Here is a 19,618-nt window from a genome sequence, read left to right on the forward strand (position 1 = left end):
GCGCTCAAATTGCGTTTATCAATTGAGGTCTCTTTTGTCTTCAAAATGTATATACTCAGCGAGTCGCGTATGTTGACAATAATTACACAAGTAGATTATACACAACAGACTACATTTCTGAGAAGTTAGCGTACTGGCCAAGTGCTGTGACAGAATCTGATGAGTCACACGCATTAAAAAAAAAAAAAAACTCCTTTAAAGCAGGAAGAGCTTCTCTATAGAAAGTTCCCGGAAAGTTCTTCACTTGGGAACATGACGCGGTCTAATATGGAAGTTCATGCGACAATTTACCTTGACATCACGCGTTCTTTCAGCTGACAAATAGCACAGGGTTTTCCCCACCAGTGAACCACAGTTTTGTTGGACTTAGGATTGAGACAAGCATGCAAAATGTTTTTGTGTGTACTGTCAGACAAAAAGACAATGTGGTGTTCCTCAAGGGTCAGTTTTAGGGCTCATTATTTTCATGTTCTGTGGTTTCTTTCCGGGGTATGATGAGAAAAATTTGAAGGTATATTCCTAATAATACAGATGTATTTTTAAAATGAAGACAGATACTACAACTAAGAGTATCCATTCAGTGCACAATTCCACTGCTTTTATCAAGCTCGTATGGCTTCAGACAGATCATTCTGATTATGTGAGATGGTGAGGATCCAGTTCAAATTTTTAGTCACATAGAGAGCCATCAAAGGTCAGGCTTGTCCAAACTAACTTGGCTAGGTTTCACTTAGTCGTGCTGTTAGAAACCTGCTGTTTACTGATCACCTTTTACTTGGTGACCGTCAAACGAAATGGCCTTTTACAGTCTAAGATCGAAAGACGCTTACATTTGAGCTACTTCTTTGGACATTTTTCAGAAGTTTAAAACACATTTTTAAAGGTGGTTCAGTAAGACTTGATTGCTTTGATTTGGTTTTTCATTTGTTACCTGAGGGATGTTTGATTAGTTTCAACCATCAGTCCAAATGTTTTCTTAGAGATTGTTTTTTTAGTTGTACTGTATTGACTATCATTCAAAATGCCCAAAGAGGCAAGTGACTGTACATTTTGGGCCCCTAAACCATAGTGTAAAAAGTTCTTATTCATTTAGATGTATGCAATTATTATTCAAATAAGTCCAAATGGCTAATGTTAATGTATATATGTATTTCTTTATATTTTTTTTCCTATTTCATGTATATGTATTTACATTTATTTTGTGTCTACCCCAAAATTTCATATATTATTAAATTTTAAATATTTCGGTTTTAGGGAAGCATAGAACTTGCACTGCGCCTACATTTTATTTCACTTAATACAAGCTAATTTTATTATAGTCCAAATGTTATCCGTGAAGTCATTGCAAACAAGTACCTCTTACTTTTACGAAAGTGAAGCACAATGTTTTTAAAGTAGGATTTTTAAGAAGCAATATATCGTACTGAAAGTAGACAAGACCATTTTAAAGCGTGATTACAAGAAAATAAAGTCTTAATGAATATTAGAAAAAAATGATGGCTTGTCACGTAGCAATTATAAAGCAACAGGTGCAGTTCTATAACATTCTACTGCACATCCTTGCATTTTCATTTTCTAGTAATTGCACAATAATTAGGAATAATTGCCTCTAATTAAATGTGATATTTACAGCCTCACTGCTAGACTTCATCATTCAACTGGGTGGAAGAAAATAGCACACGCTGAGATGCAGAGCTCAGTAGAAAAATAACATCCTTTATTATAAATTACTGAAATGTTCGTCCACATATAAATAAGTGCAAATTGTTATGTCGACCAGTCAACCTTCAAGCATCTTTAGTACATCTTTATAAAAGATTTTGTCTTCAATGTAAACATGGTGTTGTCAAAAAAACAACAACAGTGAATTAAGACAACAGTTTTGTCTTGTTTAAATACATTCAATGGCGAGCGAGTGGCGTTCCTGTCAGTGCCGAAAGTTTAAAAACAAAAACAAAAACCTGGGACCTCGTATATCTATCGTCACGGAGGATTCAGTCAAAAGTTCAGCCCTTGTAAAGGTACGACTGCTCCCGTAAAAAGAACTCCCAGAATGCACTCTGGGAGCGAGGGCCATCCCGGAGCTGCTGGACGTACGCAAATGCGTCCATTGAGGCCTCACAGCACATTGTTAGCAGCATCATTAGCGGAGGGAAACTGTGCGTCATCTTGGCCGGGAACTTCACTTCTGGCCGGCAGTCCTTCCCTCCCCCTCTTCTGGCTCCCCTCAGAACTGGAATGCGCTTCTAAATGGGAGAGTCGTAATCCTGCATGTATTGCCTGAGAGGATGGGGAAGCTGGTCCCTGGTGGAAGAAATGTCCAAGTGTCCGTTCACCGTCTTCCTGCATAAGTGCTGCAAGGTGGACGGGCAACAGGCCAGGGGTTTGACCAATTCCAGCGGGACCCTCTCGCCGCCCGAGAAGATATAGTCCACGCTGCGTCCGTTCCCTCTACTCTGGGGCATGTAGTAGTGCACCAGCTTGAGGATGCAGTCAAAGTGGGGTACGGCGTGGATGTTTTTCGGGTCCGTCTGCAGGTAGAAGGAGGCGGCGTCGCACTGGACCCGCAGGTTCTTGGTGCCCGCCGCCGTTTTGACGCTGATGGTGAACAGGTGGCGGTTGTCGGAGCTGTCGCGCACCAGAAAAGTGCCGGCCTTCTCGGCGCCCAGTAGGCTGTTGGCGTTCTTGCCCGTGATGGCGCCCCAGTAGAAGCCGCTCTCCTGCAGCTTGTGTAGTGTGGCCAGCACCATCTGGTACTGGGCCTTGGAAGTGAACGTCTTGTAGCGCTGAGGCAGCCGCATGCTGGGAGAGTCCGAGTGGCTGCTGCTCATGGCGGAGTAGGCCTTGCTGAGAGTTACCATGGCGCTGTGGCCGCTATGTGGGGACGGGGGTGGTGGTGCTGGACCTGGGTGGCACCGCAGAAAAACAGGACGCTGGGGCACAAGGCTACCGAGGAGACACCTGGGGAGGCATTAAGAGGAGCCGGTCAGAATACCACGTTTGTTTGGAGCGTTTACAGGTGTGCTGTGCTCACAAGCTCACACATACCTTGTGTGCAAACTAATGAGCACAACTGTATATATCTCACCATTCACCACTAGTTGGCAGACATACTGTACAATACTTATCCGCATGAAAGCCAGCCTATTCTTTTGTGTCTGCTGTAACAGACATTTTGACTCATTTAAGCTACCCGACTTAAGTCCTGGTGTGCTCAGTTAGAGGACATCCTGGACTTTGCAAGGATGTCTCATGCGTTTAGCTGGGACGCAATTTACTGTCTTGATGAGACAAAACAGACACATCAAAAGGATAGGTTGGGTCTGGAGAGAAGTTATATTTTTATTATCACATTAAAAATACTACGCGAAACAAGTTCCGCTAACATGACAGGATTTTAATACAGCAGAGTCGAAGGTCAAATTAATTAAACACGAGGCAGAGGTTTTATATAAATGCACCTTCCGACTTCAAGGTTAATACAACTGAATTTCACTTAAATGTACTGAAGAGATTTTATGTTATTTATTTTTTTAATGGCCTATCTTATTATTTGCTTGCTTACCAAATGTACTGTAGTCTGTTCAGGGAAGTGAACAGAATAACATTTTAATTGTGTGGAATTACTATGCATACGACAGTAAAACTCTTGAATTTTGAATGTGGGCCTTGGTTGGGAAACTGCAAAGAATAAAGGCATCTTTCCAACAGATGTAAAAGCGCTAATTATGGAAACAAGTGTCATGACTTTCATCCCTCTTAAAGCTTTTGTATAATTTTAGTAAATCTTGATATTTTTAGTATATAATGACTTTTACTCATAGGGTTATGCATTTTTATCACTAACTAAAACATTGTTGTCTTTGCAAATATTGCCGTTATGAAACATGACTGCTTTTTAACTTTTTGTTAGCTAAGAGAGCCATGTCTGCCTCAGTATCGTGTATGACTTAAATCCCCCCAAAAACGCATCATTTAAACTTAATGGGTAAAATGTCTTAATATTGCAAAAGTTTCCTAACACTTTTGACTCATTGGATCTGTGGGATGAGTTCAGAGTGCTCATGAGGATGCGTTAATTCCAGGACACGCTTGAGAAATACTTCTTAAATGGAAATGTACTTTTTGGAACTCTTGAGTTTCCAAGAAGTTACTTCGGAGTCAAATAATTAGCCTAGAGGGACTTTATCTTTAGTTATAGGGTTCACTTGAGAAAAATAAATGAATAAATAGAAGAATCCGCTTTTTGGATTGAGGTAAAAGTATAAAAGTTACTTCTGGACTTCAAATTTACTTTGACTGACTGGCGGATACGAGATGGGGACTAATTCTAGGTTGCGCTTGGGTATACCCACTTCGAATTGGAGTCAAGGTATAAAAAAGGGGGGAAAAAAAATCATCTTTTAAACAACTTGACTGAGTTTTTCCTGGCAGTGTAACTTTCAAGTGTTTGACGAGGCAGCGCGACTGGAGGAAAGTGCTCGTTTGTTTTGGCCCGTTCGAATCATAGATTCCTATTTATGATGGCGTGCGAATCCGGTAAGTACTTTGTGTTTGTGCAAGGCTCTGCCTCAGGCACCACGGTCAGTTCCAGTAAAGTTATTGTGAAATTTGCTCGAAAAGACCTTTCTTACATTCGCGGACGTAAATACTGTACAGCTCTGGAAAAAAATAGACTGACACTGCAAAATGATCAGTTTGTTTGGCTTGCGGATTTACAAGTGCTGCAAAGTGTTATTTGATGCTTTTTTTTTTTTAGCGAAAAATGAAACCCCAAAAAGTTAGTCTTTTCTTTTTATAATTTTTGGGGAGTCTTCATTTTTTTCCAGAACCGTATATGAGGCAACAAAACAAACAATAAAATAAACACGCACGATTTAAAAGTTGTGAAAGAAAAAACAAACAAACAGATGGATGCTCACCTCTTGCCCAGAGTCCTTTAAAAGTTTAAATCCAAATGTTCCAAATGTTGCTCGGAGGCTTCTGATGTTGTTTGAAATTGCAATTCCTGAAGTAGTAGTTGGGAGTTCGCCACAAAGTTGAGTGTGGTGGAGCAGTTGTGAAAGGCGTCTGCGCCCTGCATTGACGCACAGGACGACTGCTTTTATGCAGTCGATCCTCCTGCTGCTTACTGTGCGTCTGCTGGCCCCACCCCCCTTCCAGTAAGGCGCTGGCAAATTGACAGGAAACTCTAGTCCCCCCCACCCCCCCCTCTCTCTCTCTCTCTCTCTCTCTCTCTCTCTCACTCACTCACTCTTTCTCTCCCCCATTTCAGTGAATTCACTTTATTTAGCCACCATTTGGTTGCTATATCGCCACGTCTAAATTTATTTTAAAAAAAAAAGGGTTATGGTGTACGTAATTGGATATTTGCATACAAGAAGTTCCTCTTTATCGTCAAACTATGAGGTAATTCCCTTGACGGTGCCGAAAGGGTTCGTTGTGTAATCAGCTTCGCAGAAATTCTCAGTAAGAGGTTTAAAAAAATGCGAGTGCATCACTTGGCCAAAGGGGGCGCCAGAATTCACGTCAGAGAGGACGTATAATTGTATAAGTTGTAAAGTAATCACACGCTGTTCTTGCACAAAAGCACAGAAAGTTCTTTAAATAATAACAACAATTTATGTAAAAATAGAGTACACATTGAAATGTGCTAACAGTGCAGTTACCTGAAACAGTCCCATCACTTCAAAAGAGTTGGCACATTGTGACTATTAGATTTTATTAGTTTAACGGCTAAAATTTCTTTCAAGTGAAATTATGCACGCATATTACATCGTATAAACACTTCGGCACGGTACAAAACGTTTATCTATTCATTATGTTTGCATCATAGGCTACATTCAGACAGCAGTTTAAAGACCCAATTGAACCAACTGTATCAAAGCTACAGCACAGCCAAAACGAAAGCCTCAAAACTGATATCATAAATACTGCATGTGCAATGATGTTCAAATACTGCTGGTTAGAGTGTCATGGGGATGATGCGATAATGTCTGGAGTGAGCAATGATGATTCCAGAGACACACGCAAAGACAAAGTGAATCTTTGGCAATTGTCTTTGTGACTGAGAAGGTGCTCATGATGAATGCAAGTCAGACTTGACCTTGCTGACTCAGCCATGTCGCCGTCGACAACACCGACAGCAGAGGCCTCAGGTAATCTTCTAGTGCGGACGCATTGGCTTTGCTCAACCAGCTCAACGCTTTAGACGTCAGTACTGCTGATATGGCAGTGGCAAAAAAGAAAATGGAGGTATCCGCATTAGAAATTTGGCCAATTTCTGAACTTGTGGAGCTCAGTTTGTAATGTTCATGACTAATGATCTCATCACTCATCTGCCTGGTCTTCTAAAACGTCTAGAAGTTGCTTGGTTTTCAATAACCATACATAGGGGTTTCAAGTTAAAAAGTCACAATTCCTGTATCTTTTCAGGGTTATTTTTGCAACTCCTTTGGAATTCTTGAGAAATTTTTTGTGGGGCTACTCATTGTTGACATACTTGCCAAATTCCATGTTAAAATATCAGATTGAAGCCCGAGATGAAAGAGACAACGTTCTGCAGAAATTTCTACTTCAAAACCAAAACGGTTCACAATATGTGGGTGCATGAGCTCATGTGAATACATTGGGAGGTTTACAAATGAGAGATAATGCCACCGAATTTTCCGCTGCATCTCATGAGCTTGAGGGAAATGATTTTCAAGTGCGATTTGAGGAAATGTGGCCACTTCAAAACCAGGTTGTAGACTTTCTGTGTCTTTAGTGGTGGAGAACTTTTTGTGAGGCTTCTTATGATAGAGATGCCCACCTAATGTCATATTGGTGAATTTGGTCTGAATTTTCCCAGAATTTAGGGGCGCGGAATTTTTGACAGTTTGCCGCTTCAACCAAAATGGCAGACTTAAAATGTTTTTTCTTTGTTTTCCCCAAAAATTGTTTCTTGAGACTCTTTTTTGTGGGTAACCTTATAATAATGACATTAAACATTATGATTTCAAACTGACTTGGAGGGGGACGAATTTTCCTGCAAATTTGGGACGTGTGATCCAGGCAAATTTTGGTAGCGATGGCTAAGTCATTATGGAAGATGCCACCCCTAGATTGGTACACACCAAGCACCACTCCACCACGAATGATTATCCACACACACACAAAAAAAAAAAATGCTGACTCGAGTCTCCCTTCATGCAAAAATGAGCCACGCTATCTGATGTGAGCAAAGGCGGACCGAGGGGAGGCGGGAAGGGGGCCCTGATGGCCTGACGTCTTTTGGTAAATGCCAGCTGGGTCCACAGAGGAATCAGGTGTTGTCTGATTCAGAGGGGACGGGGGGAAGGGCAGATAGTGTTGGAACTTGTTTCCAGAAAGTCCGTTGTGTCATCGTGGTGAGACACGTACTTAGCGTCCACGCTCCCCTCCTCACTCCAGCCCTCTTCACTTTCCCTCCCCCAATTCCTGAGATAAATACGAGTCCATAAAAGGGGGGAAAAAACACTGAGAAGAACACCGTCGCACACCAGTAGATTTGAACCGGTCACCATGGGAAGCGGGACAGTTGTTATTTCCACTGACTCGTGTTTCACACGCTGTAATTTACACACTTCCTAGAATTGAGGTTTTAAGTACAGTGCTCCACTTCAAAGACTAAATGTAGATGAAAAGACAATTGTTGTGGGTATTCTTGGAATTTTACAGTAATCAATACTGGGAAAACACAAGTCTTCTGACTTGCTATCCCACTCCGACGAAATTTCAAATGGCTACGTGATCACAAATGTACAGTTGTTATATGGTTACTTGGAACATGGAGCCACATGCTGCACCACTTGCGTGATCTTAATGTGAGCAAACACTTGTCTGGCTCAACAACCGAGTGAATGTTTTGCAAGTTGCCTCATTCCGAAAAGTCATGATTACCAGCCATCTAAAGTTGCAGTCAAATATTTGATTATTATTATCATCGCGGACAAACTCCGCAATGAGCGTTTTGGTGGACAATAAGCAATTCTTTAAACCGTTCAGTGATTAAAAAAGATAATACACAAAAAATGTTCTCGTGTTATGTGCATTGCTAGAATGGATGAATGGCATTGCTATTCAATTCGCTGCTAGTAGTTCATTTGCGTTATAATTGGGAGGGGAGATAAAACCACTGCCAAAGTGATCCCCAATTATTTGCCCCAGGTAAAAACTTTCTAGAGCTACCACTGCCCAGCTCTCCATTTTAATCGGGTAGCTAATAACGTTGAAAACAATTCCAAACGACGATCTAATAAATTGCATTTTTCCATCTAGCTATTCGGTTCCATTAGCTGCGAAAGAAATTTTAAGCCCTTTTCGGTTCGCCGTCTCATTATTATGCAAAGACAGTCAGTATATTTGTGTAGTGAGGTCTAGCGCATGACAACTGGTGGGTTTAAACCTCAAAAAAAGCAGCTGCTTTTTTCCCACACTGACTCAGAAATGTAGCCTCGCTCACCATTCCCGTAAAAAGCCGTTGGGCACACACGGGAAGTTTGCAGGAAGTCTTCCCTCTGGAATGACGAGCGAAAAAAATGTTTTCATACTAAATATTTGTCGTGCAGGCAAAGTGTCAGGGCGCTGCAAAGGTTGTTACCTTTGCCAAGGAAGTTTGGAGAGAGCTGGAGTTACTTTTTTGTTTTAAATTAATACAAACATACTGAAATAAAGAACAAAATGAGAAATATAAAGCAGGATAAAAGTGATGAAGAAATGAGAAAGGTATGGTTTATTTTTTATTATTTCTTCCAATATGTTGTTAGACTACATTTTCAGACTTTCTAGCATTTAAATCAAATCAGTTCGAGGCAGATAAGAATTTACTCCCTGAAAATATTTTTTAAAAAAATGGTTTGCACAAGAGAAGAAATGTTTAACATGAGGTAAAAAAAAAATGTATTTTAAAAAATCCTATTCCCAGCCCATGCGGATTTGGTACCCTTCAAAAAGCTATGAAAAATCACCTCCTGCATACATATGCCAAAGATTTTTTTTTTTTAAAAAAGAGATAACATTTGATGCTCTTGCTGAATACATGTGGCAAGCTGTTTTACATTTTCTAGTTGTGATTTCACACATATCTGCACCACCATAACCGAAAAGGGGAAAAATGTTGCAACCTGCTTCTCAGTTAGTCCATTTCTATATTAATAAAATTCAGAAGACCAAAGAAAAGGTGCATGTAGCAACCTGTTTTTGTTTCATCCACATAATGTATGAACGAGTTGCAAAGTGATGTAAACCCTGACTTTATTATTATTGCATATGTAACGCAGCTTTATCTTCATTCAAATTTGTAGAATGAGGGATAGGATATTTATAAATTCCTTGAACTCATTTTGAGTATCAACTGTAACCTTGTTTTTGCAATTGTCTATTCTATTAACATGATGCTCAAATTAATAATAACGAATAAAAATATTAAAAATGAAAAAATGTTAAGGAGTGGGTTTCATTTAAACGTCAAAATAATACAGATAAACAAAAAATAAGACAAAAACAAAAAATAGGAGTGGTATCAACTGTTATTTTACTTTTTACTTCGATAAAAAAACTGCAAAAGGGTGGGTCATTTTTTAATATTTAGAATTGTACTAAAATATCTCGCAAATATCAAATCCATCCATCCATTCTAGGGTTGTGGGCATGTTATAAAAAAAGAAAAGTAAATAAATGATCTTTATAAATGAAAAAGTGGTTCATTATATCAAAGACTTTTCTCTTTTTTTTTTTTTTTTTTTGGGTGAAACTTGTGTTTGCCGACGACCGAGCTGACCCGTAAACCTGCAATCGCTAACCCGTAAAGTGTTGGTCAACAAAAGCCGCTCTTGACCGTCCTGCAACTAAATTTCCGTGCCGCGCGTACAGGTATCCGTTTCCTGGCACGGAAAGCCGCACATCATCCTTCCTGCTGGCTTCCCGTCACATTGGCCGGGGATGAGCGTTCACTTCCTGCGTCTACCTGTTTGCTTCCTCTTTCATGCAGTGGCGCTTGGGCAACAAGCTCCGCCACTATGTGATCACTGATAATCACTTCCTGCTCACTGAGTCTCTCTTGCTGTCAATTATGGGAAGTGTAAAGCCTCCAGGCATGTTCCTGCTTTATTTTCTTTCTATTTTTTTTCCCTCACCATAGAGCATTCCTCTTCGTCGATCGGGCCAACAGCACGTGCTGTGTGTTGACTCCTCTGCATGTGTGCGTGCGCATGTGTGTGTGTGTGTGTGTTGCAGAATTCCAGGAATTCTCTGTGGAACATTTTGTTTTCACAGTCTTATGAAACTTGTCACGTTCAGGGAACTAGAATAAAGACTGCACATCTGTTTATTATCTTCTGGATTGTTCTCACCAGACAGTGACAAGGAAAGTGTTACAATAATACATAAAAAAATAATACATGACATAGATAAGAGGTTCTGCAACCTGAGGCTCCAGAGCTCTTTCATTCTTCTGCTTTGTGTTTGGAAACGAATGAGTACTTCATTCGAATTGGAATTACAGTAAATTTCAGTCGTTTCAATTCCTGGTTTTCTAAATGTAATTCTAAACATGATTATGGCGCTCTTGTACGTAAAAATAAAACACTTTTTAGATATGATGTCAATGCCAGTCAAAAGTTTGGAAAGGCCTTCAAATCTAATCGTTTTTTTCCACGCGTTCAATGCATTGCATTGTAAATGAACATTGAGGTTATCAAGATACCAAACTATGTTTTAGATAACATAGAAGATATGATTTAGAACCTATTTTTGCAAGGATGACAGCATTGCACGCCTTGCTATTTTCTTAGTCCACTTCATTCACTTCATGCTCTATGACCTGAATGCCTGACCTCTTAGTGTCTGAGAGCATTTCAGAATTTTTGACAGGTACAGTAATTATATTAATAGCTTATTTTTTCAACTCATATTTTGCATTAAATGAAATAGTCCTTAATTCAATTGGACAGCTGACGTGCAAAAATGTTGAGAACAGAACAGATGGCATGTGTGATTTCCAAATTAGGTGGCTCCAGGGGGATCATGTGAGTTTAGCTATAAATATCACTAAGAAGGTTTTGACTAGTTTAAAAAATATATATATATTGTGAAAGAACATTCAAAATGGCGTGTCATTGGTGGCAAGCCTAAACACAGCTCGCTAGCTAGAAAGCTAGATAGATACAGTATAAAAATGATATCTGGTTTGCTAGCTGCTCAATATATCTCTCCTAACTTTAGCACTATCAAACTAACTAGCTAACAACATATCAATTGGCTATTTTTTAAAGATTTTAAATTATTTTCCAAGGAATAGCATTGGCATTAACTAGCTAAAAATACCAACAAAGACTGCCGCAATGGGAACACAATGTTTGGCTTGTGTTAAGTTAATGAGAAGACTACTTAGGAACATTTTTTCCCCTTTTTTTACATGTCAAAAACATTTTATGCTGTGCTTTTTTTTGTCAGTGAAAGATTGCAAGCCTTGATATACAGTAGCTAGCTATCTAACCGGCTAGATAAAGAGAGAGATGTTAGCTAGTTTGTTCGCAACTCGAAATACATGTTAATTTTAGCACTAACTAAAAGCGCTAACTGCTGAACAACATTTCTGGGGAAAATAATGCTCACTATTTTTTCAACATTTTAATTAATTTAGGAAAAAAATCATGTTAGCCATATCATTAACAGGTTCATCAGAGCAAGATATTGTGCTGCTACGGGAACATGATATGTCTTGCAATGAAAAAAAAAGGTTAATTAGGTAACTGTAAATGTAAAAAAAAAAAACAACAAATACTGTAATCACAGAAGGCAAGATAGGACGGGCAAGGCCTGGAGGGCAAGTGCAAGTTCACAGGGCTGCGTGCGTATCATATGAGGGCTATTTACGGCGGTGGTGTTTAGCGTTACTGTCACAAGTATCTTCTGGGAAAAGCACAACGCAGCATACAGACAATAAATCGGTCCATTCATGCATGTCACAATACCTCAAGTTACTGTAGTCCAAACAATAGTAAGTCCCCATTGCTACGAACTGTTGACGTCAAGCACAGGTCGGAAGTTGAAGAACCGGATAAAAAACTATTTTTTTCCCCCATTCCGCTCAATGCTGACATAGGTTGTTATTATGTAATTGCCATCATTATGCAACGCTATTAGCCCCAATTTTACGAGAACAAATATTTAAGAGTATTTAAGTAAAACTGTATAGTCCCAGGAAAATTGTCACTAATTGAAATGATTTCTTCATTGGTGCCAATGACACCTTACTCTAATATTTCTACCTTTTTCAGTTACCGGTAAACAAATGAGTCACTTTTTTTTTAGTTACTTATCCTCCGCACTGTGGATTAATTACAATTATAGCAAGGATGACTCAACCGATAATAAAGTGCAAGCACTTCAGTTTACTGAAGCAGAATGTTTAAATGAGCAATCAGCAAAAGGGCACACTTGAGATGTCACTCAGTCGGTAAGTCGTTTTTCTATCAAAAAATGCTAGGTCACGATCCCAAACAAAAGACTCGTTTGTTTTTTGTTTTGTTTTTTTTCTCTGCAGGCGCAAGTTGCCAGTAATATTCTTGTTTGTCCTCAGTAGCTCGAATGACGTAACAGTAGAGGCAGCGGGAAAGAAATTAAACTGCGATACTGAGAGTGAAGCAATTGTTGAAATCACGGCGCCAGCAGTATGTCGCGTTTTACTAAACACGCTTATCTTCCCTCATGTGGCCATTAGAAAAAAAGAATAGTGCATGTACAATTGTTTAGTTGCTAACTTAGCATGTTCTGCTAAATCCTGAGCTACTTTGTTAGCAAGTTCTACAAGTTATTTTTGTTGGTTTTACTGTGTTCTGTCGCCCCACTGATCTTAACGCTGCAAATGTGATTTAAAAAATTGTATGGGGCAGCCATTTTTCTTTTTCTAGATTGTTTCTTTTTCTTTTTAATTAAAATCAACACATATGACTTTTTATGTACTTTGTGATGTATGATGTGGAGTGCCATTAAAAATGCTCATATATCATCTATTTTTTTAAACCATACAAGTGTTGGGATGCACAATATTTACTGGATAGCAACCAGATGTAGTATAGCAAGGTTGAAATGTGGAAATTGACCACTATTTAGTCATGTTACGACAAACAGCTGCACTATTGCGAGAGTCAAGTTGTAATTCTATCAGGAAACGTGCCAAATGACGCAAAAACTTTTTAATTTTTATTTTTTTTACTTTACTGTCAAATTAACACTCAAGGCAACTAAAACATTTTGGATTCATGCAACACTGACATTTTTTGTAATGTGGGGCTATGACTCATCTTTAGTATGATATTGCTCTTTTTTCGATTCATCATCGCCCCCATTGTAATTCAATGACCTCAATCTAAGCCTTTTGTTCGCGGGCAGGTAAGTAAATTTCATGTTATGTTCACTTGAATGAAAAACACAGTAAAATTATATAAACACTGAGGTCTGCTCATTTTTTTCTATTTATTTAATGTATTTTGTATAAAATATCGGTTTAGGTTTTCTCTTGTTTGTGGATATTTTTCCTGAAATAAAAGGGTAAATAAATATGATTTTAATTTTTATTTTTTACTTATACAAACTTGCTATTCTCTTGTTTGTCAAGTATTTTGTTAAATTGCAATTAAATAAAATATATAAATAATAGGGGTGTGGCTTCATAGTACATTATTATTAAATAAAAGCCACAGAGATCAGTTCACTGACTTCAGTACGGATAAAAAAGTAAGATATCGTACATGTGGATGTTTTTGACATATGACATTTCATTAAAAATATACAACTGACTGCAAATCCTACATTGTGTATATTTTGTATTATTTACTTCATTATTAGTATTTGTTCGAAAAAAAAAAAACAACAACTCTACACATACAGTAATTAAAAAAAGAAAAAAAGGTTTGCTGGGACACCTATTCACAACTGGACTAACAGTCAACACGTCCATGGGAAGTGCATGACAGGTCACAGTTTAATTTACTTGTTTGTTGCTTGACAGGAATAAATAAAAATGATAATGCATGACAGCGTGCGCAAAAAGTAGTAAAAGGAATGAAAAACTTCCTCCTCATCACTTGTTGTACTGTATGTCCCGAAGCATTACGGGAAAAATGCATGACTGTCATTAAGAATAGATTGCCGTGATTAATCAATCCACTTTGACTTCGTGTGAAACACACACGCCTTGTCATGTAGTCACTTTGCGGAGGAAAGCCATTTGAAGCAGCACAGCGCTCAGTTGCAACACTACGGCCTTTTTGTTGCTCACGGGAGGGACTTGCACAACGTCCCCTTGAAAAGAAAAAAAAAAGCCATCCTGCTTGCTTCACATCATTTTGGATTGTTCCCGCTTCCCTCACTGACGCCACATCCAAGATTTCCTAATAAGCGTGGTCAAACCTTTTCACTTGAGCCCACGCCATATCCAAGTACTCTTGTAAACTGTGGGGAGATATTCCAAGAAACTCTTATGGAAAAAAACGTCAGTACTGTAAATTCCTTCAAAGTTATTATATACATATATACTGGGGATGGAACGGTTCAGCTCAATTTCTGTTAAATTTTCAGTTTTGCGCTAAGTTTTCGGTTTAGTTGGGAAATGTAGTCAGTCGCAGCAGGCGGGGTACACTCTGAACTGGTTGCCAGCCAATCACAGGGCACACAGAGATGAAAGGCCATTCACACTCACAAACGCACCTAAGGGCAATTTGGGGTGTCGTACCTACCATGCAGGTTTTGGGGAATGTGGGAGGGAACCGGAGTGCCCAAAAAAAGCCCACGCAAACACAGGGAGAACAAGCAAACTCCACAAAGTGCACATATATAAGTGTGTGTATAAGCATGGATGTATATAAATATATTTTCCAGATGGTAAACCGCAACTTTTTTCTCATGATTTGAGCCCTGCAGCATATAGTCCAGTGTGGCTTATGCGCATTTTTTTTTTTTTGTCATAGCAGGGACAGTTTTTGAGCACTCAAGTGGCTGAGCGAGATCGCGAACGGAAAGAAAGCTTTGAGATCCTCTTACCATTTGTAATAAACTGGAATTGCAAAGTGTAAACTCTTGCTTTTTTAATATGTTTGGTCAGCTACTTGCTCTTAGTTGAAGCAGAGCAACTGAAGCAGTAGAGCAACTGCAGCTCACAGACATGGAAAAAGAAGGCACAATAGTACAGTATAGTAACAGTAAAGTTACTTTACAGTACAGTTACTGTATAAGATTTCATCTTTTAAGATAAGTAAATATATGTACTGCAGTAATATTTGTCTTAAATATGTAAAGTATATATATTTTTCACATTTAAAAAAATACAAGTGCCGGTACCCACATGCATGAAAATTCTGTTGGGGACGGGGTCTGGTCCCCATTAACCGTGAAAAACAAGAGATACTGTATACAGTTTGAGTATACTGAGTAAACTGCAACACTTGAAAATATGAAGATGCAGCTCAAATCATATTTTATTGAAGACGTAAACAGTATCTTGAAGGAATTGCCATATTTGCTATTATTTTTGTTCATTCACATGTGCAGTACATACAGTACATTCATAGTCGTTATATATATATATATATTTATACATACACGTCTGAAAATATTCATACATATTTGTATATGAAGGTATTTTGATTCATGGGGGCAATATCATTTAAGGCATTTGATTCAATTCAGTTGCAATTCAAAAATGTACTTTAAATTCAAACTGATTTTATGAAGAGTATTTAGAGTAAATACTGGAGTATTCATGTGTTGGACAAGCGGCATTAAGAGGTATGAATTAGTGAGTGGTATCAAGAGCTGGAGTTGGCCACTTAGTTGGCGTGTGAAACTCCTGGATGTGAAGTTGCGGTCTATAGCAGCTCCTTGCAAAAGTTATCGTTTTATATTTGTGTGTCTGCTTGTTCCGTTAAATGATGAAAAATAAACCTGTTGACTGTGGCTCCTCCTTTGCCACATGTGAGAAGGCATTATAGTAAATTAATCCTCCCCCAAAAACTCAATCCAATTCCAATTGTAAGATTTGGGTGCAAATAAGGTGCGCAACAAGAAATATTTTTAGACCGCTTGATAAAACTCTTTTATTCCTGCAATAACGTCGGCATTTTCTTGTAGATCTTGTAGAAGTTTTTATTTAGTCACTCTATTTTCCTATCAGTCAGAAAACTATTTATAAGTTTACTTTATTTTATATTTGGCAAACGAAATAGCATGTCTTTACAACTCCGATAAGGATATGAGGTCATAGCCACATGCGCGAGCGCGCACACACACACAGAGAGAGAGTGAAAAATGCCTATCTGGCAAATGGCGCATGCTGAGAATGGACCGTTGTTATTCATGGCGGTATTAGGATTGATCCGACCCGGGCTGCCTGGCACCGCCGCGGCCGTCCGTTTATCAGTATCGGGTGGCGGGAGACGAAGGAGGCGGTGACATAATGGGGATGTTCAGAATGGACTTTGATTCCCACCAGCGGGCCTGGAAATAGCAGGCTGATGTCATTGGGAAGAAGGCTAATGAATGTGTCTGCGCTGGAACAGCAGCTCCAACGCAAACGGCACCGATAGCTGAGAAGGCTGTGGTTTTTAAACACGCGTGCGCACACACATGCACAGAAAGACACACGCATACACACACACGCATATAAAGATACGCACACATTATTCATATGCAAAACGAGTTGTTAGAATAAATATCCGCATCATGACGCTATGCAAACACAGACGGTAACCTGATCCTGCACGGTGCCGGTAAGAAGTTTCCAAATAGACGCTGTGTGTGTGCGTGCATGCATGAATGTGTATCAAGGTTAACATAACACATTCATGCACCCGCATGGATGGATGGATAGATTGATAGAGAAATAGATTTTACCGATAGCGTGACGAGATCAATGGTTGGTTGGGTGAATGGATCGATGCGATTACTAGCTGCATGGATGGATGATTAGAATTCCTAATGGAATGAAAGCGTATACGGATGAATGCATATATGGATGAATGGGATTACTAAAGGCATGGATGGATGGATGGATGGATGGATGGATGGATGGATGGATGGATGGATGGATGGATGGATGGATGGATGGATGGAACTACTAATAGCAAGGATTGTTGGATGGATGGATTGAATTACTAATAGAAAGGATAGTTGGATGGATGGATGGATGGATGGATGTCCCATGGTGTGAAGGACAGATGGATGATATTACTGATGTCATATACTGTGTGCATGTATGGATGAATGGAATTACTAATAGCAAGGATGGATGGATGGAAGGATGGAATTACTAATGCAAGGATTGTTGGATGGATGGATGGATGGATGGATGGATGGATGGATGGATGGAATTACTAATAGCATGGATTGTTGGTTGGATGGATGGATGGGTGGGTGGATGGATGGATGGAACTACTAATAGCAAGGATTGTTGGTGGGATGGATGGACGGATGGATGGAATTACTAATGGATGGATGGATGGATGATGGATGGATGGATGGATGGCTTGAGTTACTAATAGCAAGGATTGTTGGATGGATGTCCTATGGTGTGAAGGACAGATGGATGATATTACTGTCATATACTGTATGTATGGATGGATGGATATTAGCAAGTCATCTAAGTACGAGAAAATCATTTGAAGCCTGCGATTGGCTCTGGTTCAGCAAAGATAGTCTCCAGCAGACCCGCTACCCTAGTGAAGGTAAGTAGCTGAAGATGGTATGTGAAGATGAACATGCTAGACTTTCGCTGCGTTTCAAGGCTCCCTTTTGTAGCAGCTTTCCTCCTTTACCTGCACGCAGTGTGACTCAGTGGCAATGTTCCAGATCGCCGTATGCCTTTTCTTCCCCCTTTCTTTGATGCCATCAGGAAGCGATTTCCATGTGACTCAACACATAAATGTGTTCACACATACAATGAGATCATATGCAAGCGAGCGGCGCTACGAGCCATTCTTAACGCTTCAATGGAGCCTTTGTTCGCGGTGCAGGTGGACAACCCTTTACACTAAACACTACAATGGGAATCGCAAGGGAAAAAAACTCAAACAAGAAAACCGCAAACGTACATCATATCAAAGATCAGGCATTTCAACAGAGTACATTTTGTACAAGGTTTCAACATTTTGAGTCCCGCCTGGCGCCGAAGTGTCCAAGAAGAATACATCATACGGCATGACACACTTCCCCTATTTTAATTAGGGAGTATGACTTCATAAATGACAGCAGACTTCTACATTTATAGACACACACATCCACCTGACCTCCTTACATGGACTATTTAATGTGAACTGTGATGTGTGAGCTCTTAACCATGTGATTTACGTTGATTTGTATGCCTAAAGGCCTGCAGTCATTCAAGCCTTCCACTACGCTTTCATCTCTAAGGTGAGTTGGATTTAGAAGACACTCCAGTTTCAGAAAAAAGAAGTATGAGAGCTGAAAAAAAAAAAAAGGCAAAGGCAATTTGAAGAGAAAACGACAATTTTAAAAGCCACTAATGGCACCATTCATTTGGGATCCAAAAGGACAACTATTAAAGGTCTTTTCAAGAGAGGCCACTGTCGGCTAGCAACTTGTTTGCCTGGAATTACTCAATTATATGCAATTTACTGGTAAAAAATGGTGGCGAAGGTACCTGAAGGCCAAATGTGACTGCGTTGTTTGTATCTTCCACACTCAATATCATCTTTTTATCATGTGACACATGCCTTCTCTTCTATTTAGAGATGTTTTTTCAACAAAATAGGTTGTGATTTCCGGTTTGGCTTCCCTCAAACTTTAAAACTTTATAAATTCAAGAAAAACGCTGACCTTGCAGAAGGGTGCGGTGTGTCTGCAAGTTCCTGACGTTGTGGAAGTAAATATGAATGCATAGTGTTGCAAGTCTGTAGCGTTTGTTGTTTTACAATCCACACAATAAAATTACTTCCTCACATTGTATGTTTAAATGCTAGATTTTTTTAACGTCACAAACAATAATAAAGTCAATGTAAAATCCCATTGACATGAAGTTAGATTTCTTCAAATAATGAATATTCATACACAAATTCTGTAGAAACACATAACAGATATTAACAGTACTCAGACATAAATATGTGAAAAATGAGTTAAAAGCAGCTTTCTTCTGTTCTCATTTGAAGTGTGAACGCCATCTATACATGGCACCACAATGCCCCAAGAGGCCAATGTGTGTACAGCAGGTATAGCCGCCATTTGGCGTTAATGTCTTCTAATTGTTTATATTGTAGAATATTCATATTTTAATTTCTATTTTTATTTATTTATTGGTGTATTTTCAAGTTAAATTTATACTTAGGGGTGTCAAATTTAAAATTTTACTTTGGAGATGCATTAATAGTTTATAAAGCATTGAAGAAAAAAAAAGAACCCAATGAACTCCATTTTATTTTCTTTCTGTAGCAGATGACCTTTGCAAACTTTGCAACCAAACTCAGAGGAGAGAGTCACTGGCATGATGATGCGCGGAACTAAACCTGTAAGTTTTGACAATACTTCGAATGAGAAGATTATGAGAAACAAAATGCGTGTTACTATTAGTTAAGTTCAACACTTGTAC

General features: G+C 39.1%; 1 protein-coding gene across 1 annotated transcript; it reads right to left on the reverse strand.

Annotated features, from left to right (window-relative positions):
- Positions 1-1,696: 1,696 nt before the first annotated feature.
- Positions 1,697-5,107, reverse strand: LOC148410439 (suppressor of cytokine signaling 3-like). The gene is made up of 2 exons (XM_088437909.1): positions 4,923-5,107; positions 1,697-2,961 (listed from the first exon to the last, which is right to left on the reverse strand). The coding sequence occupies exon 2, from the start codon at positions 2,859-2,861 to the stop codon at positions 2,247-2,249; it is 615 nt and encodes a 204-aa protein (XP_088294035.1). The 5' UTR covers positions 2,862-2,961; positions 4,923-5,107; the 3' UTR covers positions 1,697-2,246.
- Positions 5,108-19,618: the final 14,511 nt, after the last annotated feature.

The sequence above is a fragment of the Hippichthys cyanospilos genome, chromosome 16, assembly GCF_059441005.1.
Source record: "Hippichthys cyanospilos isolate Australia breed blue-spotted pipefish chromosome 16, RoL_Hcya_1.0, whole genome shotgun sequence".
NCBI lineage: Eukaryota > Metazoa > Chordata > Actinopteri > Syngnathiformes > Syngnathidae > Hippichthys > Hippichthys cyanospilos.

What these genes read in the sequence shown, in the direction of transcription:
- LOC148410439 (XM_088437909.1), bottom strand. Translation starts at nt 2,861, where the DNA reads ATGGTAACTCTCAGCAAGGCCTACTCCGCCATGAGCAGCAGCCACTCG.